Source organism: Pterocles gutturalis, unplaced genomic scaffold (assembly GCF_000699245.1).
Source record: "Pterocles gutturalis isolate BGI_N339 unplaced genomic scaffold, ASM69924v1 scaffold16508, whole genome shotgun sequence".
Taxonomy (NCBI): domain Eukaryota; kingdom Metazoa; phylum Chordata; class Aves; order Pterocliformes; family Pteroclidae; genus Pterocles; species Pterocles gutturalis.
The window spans coordinates 686-16,971 of NW_010123352.1; the positions used below are offsets into that span (position 1 = coordinate 686).

General features: G+C 41.3%; 1 protein-coding gene across 1 annotated transcript in view; it reads right to left on the reverse strand.

Annotated features, from left to right (window-relative positions):
* Nucleotides 1–1,803: 1,803 nt before the first annotated feature.
* TCERG1 (transcription elongation regulator 1) overlaps nt 1,804–16,286 on the reverse strand; it is a 30,079-nt gene continuing 15,596 nt past the window's right edge. Inside the window, 12 exon segments of the mRNA XM_010077881.1 lie at nt 1,804–2,163; nt 2,361–2,461; nt 2,709–2,792; nt 3,735–3,914; nt 4,492–4,674; nt 5,490–5,654; nt 9,808–9,958; nt 12,040–12,158; nt 12,786–12,875; nt 13,834–13,969; nt 15,104–15,170; nt 15,987–16,147. Coding sequence (XP_010076183.1) covers nt 1,962–2,163; nt 2,361–2,461; nt 2,709–2,792; nt 3,735–3,914; nt 4,492–4,674; nt 5,490–5,654; nt 9,808–9,958; nt 12,040–12,158; nt 12,786–12,875; nt 13,834–13,969; nt 15,104–15,170; nt 15,987–16,147 — 1,639 coding nt within the window. The 3' untranslated portion in view covers nt 1,804–1,961.

Below are 16,286 nucleotides of genomic sequence, written 5' to 3' on the forward strand. Positions count from 1 at the left end.
CAGCAGGACAGATCTCATTAACGGGAGCTGTCGGCTCCTCTGCAGCCTGGGGGCTAACTGTCTGCTGTTCTTGGTGATGAATTTAAACAGCGGCACCTCATTAGAAGCTGCAGGGCATGGAGTACACTGTCAAGGAAATGTTATTCAAACAGACACTCATTTACCTTCCCATGAACTGTGTGACCTTAATCTACTGAAGCGTGCAGGGCTGGAGCCCTGGGTTTATTCCCCCGTGCAGCACAGCGTCCGAGCGGAGCCAGGGCTGCGGCACCATCAGCCTCTTCTCCTGCAGAGCCTCTGGGCAAGTCCCTCATCCTCCGACAGTATCACTGTGCCTGCAACAGCAGCAACCCCCCAGGGGCCCAGTACATTGGGTGTAACAGCTTTAGCCAGAGAAGCAGAAAAATAAATGTTAATGAACATCTGGTCTCCATAAACAAGATAAATTAAAATTAATAGCCATCTTATTCATTTAATGAACAAGTTAACCATATTTTTTAAAAACCATAAAAAATGCATGGCTTCCTGCAGGGATGTGCTAAGCTGAGCGAAAAGAAATTAATTTCCTGGTGGAGCAGGGCTGCGTCGTGCTCACGGTGAGCGGGCGCGTCGCCACAATTCCCACCACCAGCACCCTGCTCCAGGCACCTTCTGCGTCCCAGACACAGCCACGGACACGGCCCCATTGCCCAGAGGGCACTGGAGGAGACTTCTTTCTCGTGGAAGAATCGATTCTTCCCCCCCTCTCAGCTCCGAGGAAGAGATCCATGTCAAACACAGAAGAAAGAGAGGGGAAGACTGACACCGCCATCCTATCACCGCATGTTTAACCAAAGACTAAACCAGAAAAACAGTGACCCGAATGCTGCCAAGGTTTAGTCCCATGGTGCAGAGTGCCTCAGGTACTGGTTTGCCAAACACAGCCAAGAATGTAGGTGATACGACAGCAGTTGTTTGCTTTACTCGTAAATTCACATGTCCAACAAAATCCACCGAGAACGGGCATTGGGCCTGTACAGTCCATATATAAAAAGGGTTCGTTTATTGTAGTTCAAATACATAAACTGAACAATCCCAACATTTCAAAATTAAACTTTAGAAACACAAGTTTAACATTCAAAATGGGAGTATAGTTTACAAGAATCGCCCCGAGGGGAATCCACAGTCTAATCCAGAAGTATGTAAAGATCGCTTTATCGTAAATAAAAATGTTTATACAACCGTCCTGTTCTGCTCCAGTAATGCTGTTATTTACCAAGTGTTTCCAACTTCGAGTAAAAATTATTAGACATATCTTCACTTGGGCAGAGCAACCTGATTTTGCTTCTAATTCATGGACAGGGTAAGGAACAAAGCAGACCTGCGAACAAATTCAGTCTGGTCTCTTAGTCCTAATTCTCCTCTCTCGGCTCTAACTCTGGCTGCAATGGATTTAGTTCCATTTACAAGGGTGAGAGCAAGCAGAGAGTGGGGACTCGTAGACCGCGGTCTTCAGTAATCAATAATTTAAGCTCTCGGACAGCATTTCACCTCCCCAGCCAGGGACCGCGGGTGGCCGTGGGGAAGCTGGGGGCACACACGCAGGACAAGTTCAAACCACATGCGCCATCGCCCAAGACTCACGTGTGTGACACTGCTGACAGCACCTCCGGACACCAGACATCCACACCTCACACATACTGTGCTGCACAAGAGCCGCAGGTACCACGCACCGCCCACGCGTTCGGGTTTTTGCCAGTCATGCCCCACAGACACTCATAAATACCTTCGACGTGGGCTTTTGCCGTTGGGTCCCGTCCCCCCACCCAGAGACCATTTTATGTTCACAAATGCTGCTCATTCCTCTGCTCCTCAGATGGTTTTGCAATATATTCACGGTAATGTATATGTATAAACCTGACGGATGGCTCATGCAAGCTGTTTGATTTAACAGATACCCTTGGCTTTAGAGCATTTCCTAACTATTTCGTTGTTCGCCTGGTGGGCTCTGAAGCGGTGGGCGGTGGCGGTGGGCCCCGGCGGTCCAGGTCATCCACGTAGGACACGATGAGCTTGCGCCTCTCTTCTGGGACGCAGTCGAGTACCAGGTACCGCTTGTCATTTTGTAATATCTTCTCTACATCCTTCAGATGCTGATCTGACTCCTGGATCAACTTTTTGGATCTGAAAACAAGCATAAGAATTACCACCCGAGAGCCGTGCAGGAGGCACAGAACGCCCAGGAACACGCCCGGCTCCTGGCATAACTCTTTCATAACTCTTGACAGGTTATGAAAGGTTGTAAAAGTGTAACATTATCATCCATTTATATGGAAAAGCATAAAAAAAGTTTATTCTTTTGTTGACACTATGCTCCATACCTGTACGTTATAAATTTGGTCTCTTTCAATAGTGTTCGGAAGTCAGCTTTGGCAGTGATGTATTTGTCTCTAATGTATTCCTCAAACTCCCTTTGTTTTTTCTGAAAGAAAAGAGTAAGTTTAAAACACTGAATGCAGATTTAAGTACTTCATGCAATTTAACATACTGAAAATAAGCAAGAAGTACATGTTAATTATATTTTTCCTTATCTTCTACATTTTTAATAAAAAGAAAATCTTAAAACACTAACACTTCTGTTCACATAAAGCAGGAACCACTTCAGCACCATCAACTCACTTCCTCTGTCCCCTGCACTCCCCTGAGCCACAGCGATGCAAACCTCTTACCCTGTCACTCGAAGAAAATTTAATGCACCTTGGATCTTCTTTAATAATTTTTTTCACTTCTTTCCATGTTGATGTTAAAGTTATCTTTAAAAAAAAAGAAAAAAATTAAATTAAAAGAAAATTAGATTCAAAGAATAAAGAATGTAAATATTACAGAAGCTTCTAAGGACCTCCCAAGTCCACTGACAAAGCTTTAGCTGTATTTTTAAGTGTTGTGTTTTGATTACTTATACTACATGAGTATGTCTAATTAGATGATTTTGTATATTTACTTTTCTTTGGTATTTTGAGATGGGATTTTCAGATCAAAGTTCTCACAAACATCAGTCACATCCCAATGTCTTTTCCTAGTACATACTGATGTACGTGAATGTGTTGTTTAAAATTACCTACAGAAAACCTGCTGCAGAGCTACAAGTCTGTCATTTTATTCTGTCACACCAAAAATTTACCCAGTGTTCTTAAGCACTTCTAACTAATGCATTAAAAAAATCAGGAAAAAACTTCTGGGTTCAAAGCAAGCTGACTGAAGTTGGCAGATAACTGAAAAAGAGCAAGACTCACTAAAACCCCCCAATACCCAGAACAGGCACGATTTCCACAGCACTACACAGAATACAAGTTCAGATTCCGCAGCACAAGATAAAGCAGGAGAACATCCAAACAGATGAACCTGGTCAGATTATTTACTGACACTCATTAAGAAAAGCACACTGGGTATTTGAAAGAGCAAGATGCCATAGAGTAAAGAGCATCAAATAATTCAGTGTTGAAGAAATGTAACATCCTGAGGAGATAAAAAGATCACTGGTTAGAAGTTTAATGGAAATGAACCAAAATAATAGTCACGACAAACAGGTAAGGAAACAATGCACAAATCTTGTTATGAAGAAGAAAAGGCAGTGGTGAAGCAAAGGGGCCCTGGAAATAAAAACAAACAGATCAGCTTGTGTGACAGAAAACCAGAAAAAGATCAATCTCAATGGGCTGGCAAAGATTTGAAGTTTGAATATATACAACTCTTACTGCTGAAGTTTCATCCAGAAGTTGCCTAAAGTGTTCCCTCTTCTTTTTGGTAAGTGCTTCAATGTGCTCGTTAAAGAGCTTCTCCTTCTCTTCTCTTTCCAGCAAGGAGCCAGATTCCCATCGATGATCCTTGCGTAGAGTCCTTCTGGTATCAGACCACGACACATCTGAAGAACGCACCTGAGCCAAAAGATGACAATTTTTTTAAACCATTTTTTCTACACTTCACTTATATTTCCTATGTACATCTTAGGTTTTTTTTATTTCCCTTGTTTTGAGTTAAGGTTCAAAATCCTCTCACAGCTGAGCTTGACAAGGAGAACACAGTACACGTACAACAGAGCAGAGAAATGGTGAGGCAATGGCACTGTGTTTAGAGCACGAAGAAGACAGGCAATGCAAAAATACAGCGACTATTCCTAATGCTCAACAATATCCAATCCTCCAACAGGCATACAGAAGTTTACAGCAGCATGACTGAAAATCTGCCGTCACCCACGAGACGCCAGAGCAGCGCAGCAGAAATAACGCTGTCTGCTGGCTCCCCGGGCATGGTGCCAGAATGTGAACCCTAAATGCAAAGCATTCCCTTCCCGCCAAGGCAAAACTCCGAACCGTGAGTGGAGGGCAGCAGGGAGAAGACAACAGGATTCTATTTCTACATAAACTTAACTACAAATGCCAAGAAGCTTTCACATAGTGCAACAATTAGAAAAAGAATGCACCGACGAGCTGAGAAAGCCTGTCCGTATCTCACCATGTCAGACAGAAGCGCTTTGAAGTTCTGTATAGCTTCTTCCCGCTTGTGCTGCTCACGTTCTCTATCAATTTCCTTGGTTTGCTCCGAACGAGCTTTCTGGACTTCCCTTTCTCGCTCACGCAAACTTGCCTCAATGCGAGCCTGTCTTTCCAGCTCCTTTTCTTTTTCAGAATCTAAATTCTGAAATGTAAGAACAAACTCCTCTCAATAAAAGCAATACAGCACCTTTCATATCGTCATTAGACAGGTAAGAGAATTAAAGGGCTATCGGACTAAAGGCATCTCGGAACAAAATACTTCAAAGTGATTTGAGATCTGTGCATTACAGAATCCTGGTTCAACAGCCATGGTGAAGCATTAGAGGGTTTACATGGGGAAAAGAGAAATTTGGTTGCAACACTGATCACAGAACAACTATTCTCAGGAGCATGTTTCTTGTGTGCAGTGACAAACTGAGTAACGGCAGGGCAGGGGCAGAGGGGTGTGACTATTTGTTAGCCCAGTTTTAACGTTCTCAGCCATTTATTGCCTGGAAGAGAAAGGCAGGAACCCTGGATTAAAAGAGAAGAACCAGCAAAGGAACTGTTTATGAACCATCTGTGTTCCTGAAGGAAGCTCAGCTGATGCAAAAATCCCAGCCCATCCTGGCAGGAAGTGATCAAAGTGGTGTCTGCATTTTCTGAAGTTTTACAGCCACTTCTACAACCACTGGCTTTACAGGGGTCTCTGCCTTTCTTGCTCTGATTGATAAATTCTCCCCAATATCGTGTGTGTGTATACACACGCAGACACGCACCGCGAACATCACGGATAGCACTGCTCAATTTCAACCTGTCATTCTGGGGTACTTCCATAAACGACGATGGGTGAGGAATTCTCTTTGGTACAGAACTGAAGCACACATCAGTCTACCTTCTAGCTGGTCACTTCACACGTTAACAGCACTGCCACCAGCAGAACATCCAAAACCGCAATTCCAAATGTCACAGGCATACCTTAGCTATTTTTTCTATGTACTGTTTGAAAAGGTCTTCCCTCTGTGAAGAGCTATCCACCGCTTTGTAACGGGGGTCAGTCTCTACTTTGTCCTTCACTTTGCTCCAGCGAGACTGACTGTCCAGGTGGTGATTAGCCAGTAGCTCAAAGAAGTCCATTTTGATCTGTTTTACAGACAGAAACAGAAAGACAATACTTGAGAAAGATACTTTGATACTCAACAGTTTGTTCTTACGAAAAAAGGAGTTAACTTACCTCCAAGAGAGGGAAGCACATTAATATTACAAACCATTACAATTTAGAGAAATCACTAAAACTCTGAATTTAGACATAACCACGTCTAAAATTCACTTCCCCTTGGGACAATTTTGCTAAAGCAGATCCATTAAGATCTGCTACATCTAAGAGGAGCTGTATTCTTTAAAGAATGATCCACCAATACAGTTTTTATTATTTTACTGCAATTTAAGCTTCTTTTTTGAGCTTTTATATGTATATCAAAATAACAAGTTATCGATTCTACATGACAGCTTTTTGCATATTAATACTGAAGAAGCCGTGCAGTTTTGAACAGGGCTCTAGACAAACCAAGCATTGATGGGATCATCCTCCAAGTGTACAATGTACAGAGGTGAATGCTTGGGTCTGCTGATAAAGAGCAATGCCTTAAGATGGATCTGACCAATAAAGAATTAACCACACATGGTAATTACGTAAATTACATTTAAGATGGATATGCACATTTATATAAAAGTTTAAGGCAATGTTTTAGCCTACTTTTTCAATGGGAAATGGCACGTCAGCACTCTGTCCATAACAGCAGCCATCGCAAAGGGCTGGCAGAGGATCAATCACATTAGCTTTTTTATCTCGAGATAACTAGCAACGTATTTTCACCCACACTCCCAGAACCAGCAGCTGCAGGAGTGACTACTGTGCCTTTATTACATCTCTTTTTTCCTGGGGCAGATGATCTCCCTGATCCTGCTGCACTTTAGCTCCTAGGTATTTTCTCCTTTTTATTTCCTTAGAAGCCTTGTTTGGCATTTAAGCCTCCATCTCTCTGAAGGAGAGAGGCGAGGGGCTGGTTCTCCTCGTGCCGAGTGCCAGGGAACGACTCTAGGGGCTCTGCACGCAAGGCAAAGCATGCTGCCTTCACAGCATCCCAAACCCTGCTGCTGCACAAAACAAAATCTGTCTTTACGGCACACTAATTAAAAAAACCCAAACCACAGGAGAAGGGCTGGCCATTCATTTTTTGCTACCTATCTACTCTCCTCATGCCCTTAAAAAAAGAAACCCACCAAAAGCAGTTTAGCTCCAAAGCAGTGAAGATCACAGGGGAAGGAGCAGATGGACAGGAGAACACGCTCTGGCTTGCCAGAGAGCTGTCACACCCCAGTTCTCTAAAAGTGCGTTTGGCTACAGAACACAAGATCAGAACATTCTGTAGCCTTGCCCACCAATAATTTTAGTTCTTCACAATATTAACATATAAACGTAAAAGGCTTTATAGGCTTCTTTCCTTTACTATCTCAGGGGGATCATGATAGTAAGCAGAGATTAGAAAACAACTTGTTGGTGCCAGTGGGAAGTTGCTCTACATCTACAGCACTATCACTTGGTCTTACAGTAGCTGCCCCAAATGCTAAGCAAACCGTTTATTCACTGTAAAATGAAGAATGCGGTTTCAAAATATCTTAAAGCATGCATGCAGTATCAAAGATATGAAGCTTTCTAAGCCATGGCATTAGAAATATTTGTTAAAATCGAACAATTCCCAGACGTTACTACAGAAGTCTATAAAGTAAGGGTGTCTCTAAGCCTCCACAGCAGCACTCTGCACAAACTCTGTGTGTGTATATTCCCCAGAACAGGAGCTGCACACCCACAGCACGGCTGGAGCACCGTGACCCCAGCTGCAGCCCCAAACCACCACGCTCTGCGGCAGGAGCTGCCTGCAGCCCCCTCGCTCGCTGCCGAGCCCCTGCGCTGCTGCACGGGACGGGCTGGGCTGGGCTGGCTGCTGCTTCTCCAGCAGAAAACCAGGAGGGTGCAGCCACCTCCCTCCTGAGGAAAACCAACAGCGCTTCTGGACCCTTAATGCTCTTAAAGCATCCACAACGTACTGCAGTTTGGTTTTCAATTTAAAAAAAAAAGGCAAAAACTTCTCAAAAAATGGAGTAAACCACATTTCGCCAAGGAATAAACTGAGATCATGGCTCTACGCTGTTGCGGGTTCAGCACATCCACAGATGGTAACTAGCTCGGGTCAGTAGGGTATTAATGAGAACTATTGGCATGCAGGCAGGACAGACAGGCACGAGCTGCCAGCATGGGGGCTGCGGGACATTTTCAGCGAGTCTATGTGAAGGGGGACGTCAGGCTCGTCTGCTGGCACGGCTGGTCTCAGGACGTGGAGCAATGCTGCACCCTGGGGCAGCCCAGCCAGTGCTACCGGCTCTTGGGCTGTTCCCAGCGTCCTCAAACCCACACGCTTCCTCACTTCTCATCTCAGAGGTGTTCACAGTGTATTTACTCACTGAAATTAGCTGCATGAATAAAAAGAACCTTTGGAAAAGCTGACTGCTCCATCACCATCCGATAAGCCATAATTCAGTGAAGCAAAATCAAAACATAGAATTTAAAACCCTTACGTTACAGATTTCTGTGAAGTTGATCCTCCTTAAGTAAAGATTTTGGACTTTCGAAACAGACTGAGAAAGCTTCAGGTTAAATGCCTTAAATTTTATATTTTAAACACTTTCAAAATCAAAGGAAAATAAGACTAAAAATATTTCAGGTGTATTTAGAAGTCTTTTTTTTTTTTTTTGGCAGTTAACACATTGCAGGTACAACTCTCATCACTTCACAAGGAAAAAAACTAAAAAAATGTAAAGTACCGGAACTGCGGGAGGCTAAAGTCACCACACAGAGATACCAATTCTTTCCTCACTAGGGAATCCCATAATATTTGCGTGTCAGTGATTGACAGCTGTCAGACTGAACTGATTGACAGGCCGCACAGCACATAACTGTAAAGTCTATCCACTTGTTATAAAACAGAATACATAAAATGGTTACAAAAGGCTTTTGGAGAAAAAAACATTATTTCAAAATCAAACAAACAATCTCTCTTAACTTTTCAACTTTAGAACAATCATGCAACAACAAAACATTTACTTTTTTTTTTAAACTCTTCAACTGCACTATTAGGCTGCAAGAATTCTTTAAAATTCTGTATTCATAATCAAAATGCAGCATGTAAGTCTAGTTTGGAACTACAGAGGTTCTCCTCAAAGCACAATCATTTATTGAGAATATCAGCAATAAGTCAACATTTGAAAAAACTGAGTACAGAATCAAATTAGACCAGAGTACCTAGACGAAAAAAAATACTCGAAACTTACTGAAAAACTAAATTGTCCCCAAATCTAACCCGTTTTTCTGCATTCGCTGTAAGCATTCTTAGTAGGTGAAATTTGCAATAACTTTATACTACAAAATAAATATCGCAGACTTTAAAATGTCAAAAATGATTAGGCTTTAGAGGTTATTTTCTCCATTCGCACATCACACAGGGACATGTAAGTGGCTGCGTATTTTGATGATAACATTTGAAGCCACCTCTGTAGCAGCCTGCTCCCCAGCGGTGAAAGCCTGCTCCCTGCGATTGACAATGCGGTCAGATGACATTTGGAATTCATTAATCTTTAATAGCTGACCTTTAATTCTAATAAGCAGCAGTTTATACATAAGATATATTTAATGAAAGATTAAAAAGTCACTAAAGTGCTAGCGTTTAGATGGAAAGAGAAGATATGGAAGCTGTTTGAAATTTAAACGGAGCATCCTACAGAGAATTTCAAGTTCTTATGCCTCCACTGAGAGAACAGAGAGGTAAGGGCCAGTTCTGGGGTTTCCAGCCAAACAGGACAAGAATCCTTTTCCTTTTAACGCTTCACGATAATATAACTTAAAAAAAAAAAAAAAAAAATCAGACATTAATCTAGTTAAGAATATAATGCTACTTACTTAGGAAAACCACCAAAAAGTGTGATTATTTAACTAAACTCAGCTTCACAAACAAAGGTAAGTTCAAGTCTACATGCTCTTTAGTCAGTATACCTGCAAACTGAAAACAGTTAGTTCAGAAAGACCCAAGGGACATCTGCAAAGCGTTTGCCCTGTAAAACCTCTACAGAAAGAGAAGGACCATGCCTCAGAGAGGGCACATGGGAAACCAAGCCCTGGCCTTGTCCCATCTCACTCAGACTCGCACCACTCACGCTGCTGGAAGGAAAAAAGTCACCTTACCTTCTCACCCCTGGTCTTCGAATCTTCTTTTTCCTTCTTTCTTGCCGCTGTGATAAACTCATTAAACAAGGCCTCTCGATCTTTCATCTTTTCAATTGCCTTGAATCTCGAGTCTTTAGCATGCTTGGCTGCAAATTCACTAAAAGTAGTTCTGCAACAAAATGGCAAGTGAACTCATTTGGCAGAGCTGTCTTTGCTGGGAGGCAGGTTCAGCTTCTGCCAGAATACATGCCAGAGCACAATTGAAAAAAAAAAAAAAAGGCAACATCCTATTAAAAAAAAAGCAACATCCTATGGTCTCACTATAGAGATGCCTGAACAATGAACTATATAGAAAGGAGTCGGGTTTAGGCACACACATGAACGGTATCGTTAGCGAGTTACAGGGGTTTTTGTCTGAATACAGCTACCCGCAGAAAGTGCAGGTGTAGGAAGAGAGATTACAATGCAACCAAGAAGAAGAAATGAAAAAAACTCAGTTGTCTACAAAAATCTTCTTTTTTTGTGGGTTAGCAGTTCAGCCACCAGTCTGTCCAGGTATTTCACAGCTGTGAAACTGAAAATTTTACGTGCATTCACTTGCAGCCAAACCATGCTAAGAGTTCACCAAGAAAATAACCTTTTGGTGTTAGACACAAGAGAACACTGGCTGAATCTATTTTTCCTCCTACAGTGAACATTGTATAGCCTAATCTTAAAATACACGGAGCTGAAAACATTTTACCCACCATGGGCGGACGCAGCAATACTGGGCTTTCAACCCGTTATCCCCAGAGCATTTCCCTGACCGTTCTCTCACCTCCAGGGCCAGATTCCAACCTGTGCAGTAGATATAGTACTGCCACTTACCTCGAAAAAACCCACTACTGTGCTTTTTCCAAGCTCTGATGCAAATCTGGCCCCAAGAATACGTGAGACACTTATAATCATACGAATGTTTTCATCACAGCATGGAAATAATTAGACTTGGAAAATCCAGCCTACTGTTGCTGTAGGGTAAATTGAAACAAGAAGGTAATTTGGTAGCTTATTCAAAAAGATTAGAAAGTGAATGTACAGCTATACTGAAGAACAAGAGCTGTTTAAGTGAAGTGGAACACAAACTCTTGAGCATGTTAGACTGAGACAGATGATAAAAAAAACCAGTTCGGCACTCACAGAAGTACAGCAATATCTTTAGACAAACACTGAAGCCAGAAGACAAAGGATAAGATTAAACAAGACAGTATTTCAGCTGGAACTCCTTCCCACCCCAACCCATAATCAGATAAGAGCCAGTCCCAATACGACACACCGGAGATATCTTGGAAGCTGAGGATACTAAAGCTAACATAATAGTCCACATTAGTCTCTGAATTAGATATTAAACTTATTACCGATGAACTTTTTCTTAAAACATTTCCATGCCTCCATTCTTCCCAGCCTACCACTGTTGAAACTGCTATCCTTACTAACCGAGCAGACAGGTGTTTTAAATAAGAGTTATTAATCAAGGTTGAAGTAATTTAAAAGTTAACATAACACTGGCTTCCACCAGATTTCCAACACAGGTCACTGAAAAAATTAAGCTGAATGGAAACAAATGAGTCATTATTGCACTGTAAAAGAATTAACGCCAGATAAGGCAAGCGATGCTGAAAGAGAATGCTTTAGAGCTCATCTGGTGACATAAACACGTATTTCATGAACTCTGTGAGAAAGCTGTGAAACAAACAATCCTAGCAATAAACACTTGAATGTTAGCACACTGCCATCGCCTTGCTGTTATCACTTGCAAGCAGGTCTGAATGTGAGGGGTATGTAATAATTTCTATATCAAAGCAACCAGAACATCCTATCATATTATTATTATCATACTTTGGAATCAGGGAAACATCCCTTCAACCACCTCCAAACTGAAGAAACCTCCCTCGTACTTCTCTGAGACTACTAATGCTCGTAAGATGAAACAGGGTTATTAGAGAAAACTTGCAGTGAATCATGAGGCCCTTCTCACAATCTAGAGAGCAGGCTGGGGATTTCTTCAAAATGACTTAAAATACGTAAATCGTTATAACTCACAAGCTCTGGTTTTTCATGGGTTAGGTGAAGACAAGCAGGCAAAAGATTTCACCAACCTCTGATGATTCTTCTGCTCTTTGCCCATTTTGAAAGAGGTTAATCTACCTAACACCCCTCAACACACTTCATTCTAACAGAGCTTATGCATACGAACTAGAAAGAAGCTCCTACCTTGGATTAATCTTTGCTTCTTCCATCATTTTCTTGAAGTCCTCCTTTGCCTGCATGATTTTGTTTTTCTTCTCCTTGCGTTCTTCTTCTGCTCGGGTTTTCACATACTGATCAAATACCTACAGAAACACCAGTCACCGACATAAAACATAAAAACCCGAAGCCACATGAGCTCTATGCAAGAGGGAGGAAAAATCCCATTTCTTTTCTCCCATTTCCTTTCCTCTCACCACAGAGCCAACATAGACAGGGCAGAAAGAAGAGTTAGGGACTCCTTGTATTTGGATATGCAAATAACTCCAATCTGCTGGACATGTAGTGCACTGTATCTAAACACGTAAAGAAGTTTCTTACATATTCATGTTATGTTAACGTATTTCCTGTATTCTTGAAGTTTTCCATTTCCCTCCATCCATTTGAAGAAAAGCTTCTGGAGTGACAACTTGCTTAACAACAAAAATGCGCTTTGGTTTCTCCCCCAGCTTTTGGGATCTCTCTGTATACAGACAACTTCCACTGTGTTAAAATATTAGATCTTTCAACCACAGGGAAAAAAAAACCCTATCAACTCACTTCTTTGCTTGCTGGCTTCTTCCGTTTCCAAACAAACCCTAATCGTAACAAAAATCCCTTGCAACACTTATTAGTCTGGAAGGTTAACAGGAACAAAAATAGCAGACTGAGGATTTAAGTAAAGGCTGTAGTAGCTGTGTCTGGACGGGGAGTGAATTTGACTTCTCTTTTACCTGTTTTCTTTCTTTCGGGTTGAGAAGTAAGTAACGAGGATCGAAAACTATCTTGTGTAGTTCTTTCTCCCATGTTGAAAAAGCAGAGACCTTTAATTAAAAAAAAGTAAAGTTTTAACTAATGGTTAAGTTTCCTCAAATATACAGAAGTTGTACAGTTTTGCTTGAAAACGATAAGACATCAGACAAAAAGACAGAAACAAACTTATCTTGAAGTTTTCATCACTAATAGATAATAGAGACTGCCACAGCAAGTTTCAGCACTAATTGGCTCTGAAAACTTCTAAGTAATAACACACGCTTAATTACTACTATTGTGTAACTTTTTAAAGAAAACGTACATCAGAAGAAAGCCTTGAGAGCCTATATTCTGATATCCCATGCCTGCTCTATACCTCTCCTAAATGTTATCAGCGTAAACAGTTCTGCTACGAAACAGATTGATCTAAACATGTTTGAGCTCATCTTACATAAGCTTTATTAAAACTATTCCATAAAGTCCCATCATTGAAGCTAAATGAAAGCTGCACAGGTAGCTGGAACCACTTCTACTTTTTTGAAGTTACTATATAAATTCATATTCTAGTAGTCTAATTTATCTATCAAAACTGATTGGTATCAAGCAGATTTCGAAGTTAGCTAGAAGCAAAAAGTCTCCCATTTACGGACCAGAATGTGCAGACGCCAGTGGAACTTACTGCTTTGCTCATGTAGGAGTGTCTCCAAAAACATTATGACACGTCCAGTTTGTGTGTCCTATTTATTTTCAATGGCAGTGTTCAATGAGGTACTAACTTAACTTAGAAAAAAGAGATTAAAAAAAAAAATCTGTCTTGATACTGTTTAATGTCAGTTACTTAGAAATGAAAATTTTGCTAGAATTGTAACATTCTTTGAAATACGGAGACTTGAACCAACTGCAACCATGAATCAGAGGAAGGACAAGATTGTTTTCTTTACATAAAGCACTGCAGGTTCTGAATTCACCAAGAATTCTGACCTCTGCCTGAACCTCCCCCTCTCACATACACACACTTATTTCTCTGACCCCTCTTTCTAGAAGCATGTCCTTGAACTGTTTCATCCGAGCCTCCAGAGGGACAATGGCTCTCTCTCGAGCGGCTTTAATTTCAGCTTCCATAGCAGCCTCCTTCTCTGAATCAATATCTTTGTTATCATCTTTCCTGAAAAAAAATAAACACACAGTGTAACCTGAGAAGGAACAGGTCAGCCCTGTAGGTTAGAAAGGGAACTGCACCAGGACAGAGTGGATATAACCGACGACTTCAGAAGCGCAGGCTTACACACCATGAAAGCCATGCTTTGGGACTCGGACATGAATGCTTTCCTACTGAGAGAGCGCAAGAACGGACATCTTCTCAGTAGCTTCAGTGTCAACAAATGACTCTGGGAAGCCAGCACATCTCCCCAGGTGTGCAGCAGGTTTCACACTGGCTGCACGGATTGCCTTGTCTCCTGTCCAAGGCCATGGACCGGGTGAACAGGCTACGGCTAAGGCAGTGCGTTCAAACTGGGAATGCCTCACACTCAGGACAACAGAAAATGCCCTTACGCAAGCAATGCATTCATCCATCAAAGCATTTCTGGAAAGCAGTGTGCTGTTTGCTGATGTATGTTTACTAAGAGATGTGCTTTGTCCCAAACACAGACCCAAAGCCCTAGCTGCAAACAACTTTATGATCATCCCTAAGAGCACACAACAGCAAATAAAACAGTAAAACTACTTTTAAAACAGTGCCTGTAAGTAACTCAGAGTGAAGAGACATATATTTGGGTGGACTTGATGACCTCTGAGGTCTTTTCCAACCTTAATGATTCTATGGTATCCCTTCCAATAAGCAAAACAGACCAAAAGGCCTAAACAAAACGCTTTAACCCTTTATAACAGAGTGAAAAAAGAGTAATCACTATGGAAATCTAGATGGCCAGATTTTTTTGGCAACAAAAGCTTGTGCACAGAAATTAACAAGCTAGATAAGTAAGCAACAGAAGCAAACTATTTAATATAAACTGCACTCAAAATATTCCTTGGATTCACCAAATAACTTAAACCATTTATTTCCATTTTGAATGATTTCCAAAGGAGATGCTATTTCCTCTACAAATGAATTTCAGCTGTCTCTGAGAAATATCAAATACAAGCTGCTAAACTAAAATAGCAGAAAGCTGACGGTCGTGTTCGCCAGTCCTATCACTGTTACTGCTCTGCTGAATACAACACACTGCTCAGTGCAGAACTGCAGAACTCTAGTAATTTCATCTACACAGACCACTTAGTATTGAAAAAGCAAACTTACTTGCGCTTTTTAATTTTAATAGGCTCGTCTTCATTTGCGTCCTCTGTAGATTCGTGCTCTTCTCTAACTGTAACAGATTTCAATAATACTTCAGATTTTATCTTTATGAAAAGTTTGTAAAGCAAAAACAAAGCTTTGTTGAAAAACAGCGGACAACACGTGGAGCAATAATGTGTCCTGACAAAGGAAGACATACGGTTTTCAGTCGCTTTCAGAATAACACTGTCAGAATTTGGTAGCAGGACTAAAAGACTTGTGGCCAACTTTGTATTTAAAGTGACAAACACTGACCTCTTATTTCCAGGGAAATAAAACCTCTGGCTAAACAGTCTAATGAAGCACATTTGGATCTCCCAATTACCTACTTGCACTTTGCTCTCCTCCAACTACTAAGCCCATGTGTCATCCCAGGATCATTTACTAGAACTCCTCCCAGCAGCCTCTTGAACGTTCCCTGCTCTTGGCAGCTGCTTCCAAAACTGTACTGAAGTTGATGTTCTCTAAGTTAAATCCTCTTCTGTGAGAGCCCATTTGTACATTATGGTTAATCTTTTCTGGCCCCCAGATTCCTCCTGCTTATAAAACAAACACAGTCCCTTTTTTTGGCCAGTAAAAACTGTGGGTTTTTTCAGCCTGTTGGCATTTAGAAAAAATATTAACTTTGTTAGTATCTACTTTCTTCAACAGACTTTTTTTTTTTTTCCAAAGGACTCTATAGATCTGCATTCTCACCAGCCTTCTTAAATTCCTAAGCTATATACATTTTTCAATATGCCCCTACATTACTCTCATTCATTTAAATGTTACTACTTTGGGAAATCAACACAGAATGAGTGATAAATTATATTCAGGTTTCTTAAGAAGGCACTAAGATGGGTCTTACTAAGTTTTTTTCCTTCTTCCATTCCTTTTTTGTGAGGAGGTTCTTGAATTATTTTGTCCACATCAGCTCTTCCAATTAGGTCATCTGGTCGGTCCCACATAGAAAGACGAGTGGTAGGGTTATAGAAGAAAACACGCTCATCACCAGTCCACACCACGCACCTGGAAATGTAAGAGTCAGACGGGAAGTCTTAGTTTATATCTTTGTCTTCATTTATTCTGCATACCTGCTCCCACATTCAAAGTCTGAAGCTAGCATAGTCACGGGCAGACCCAGGTTATACTTACTGCATGCCTACCC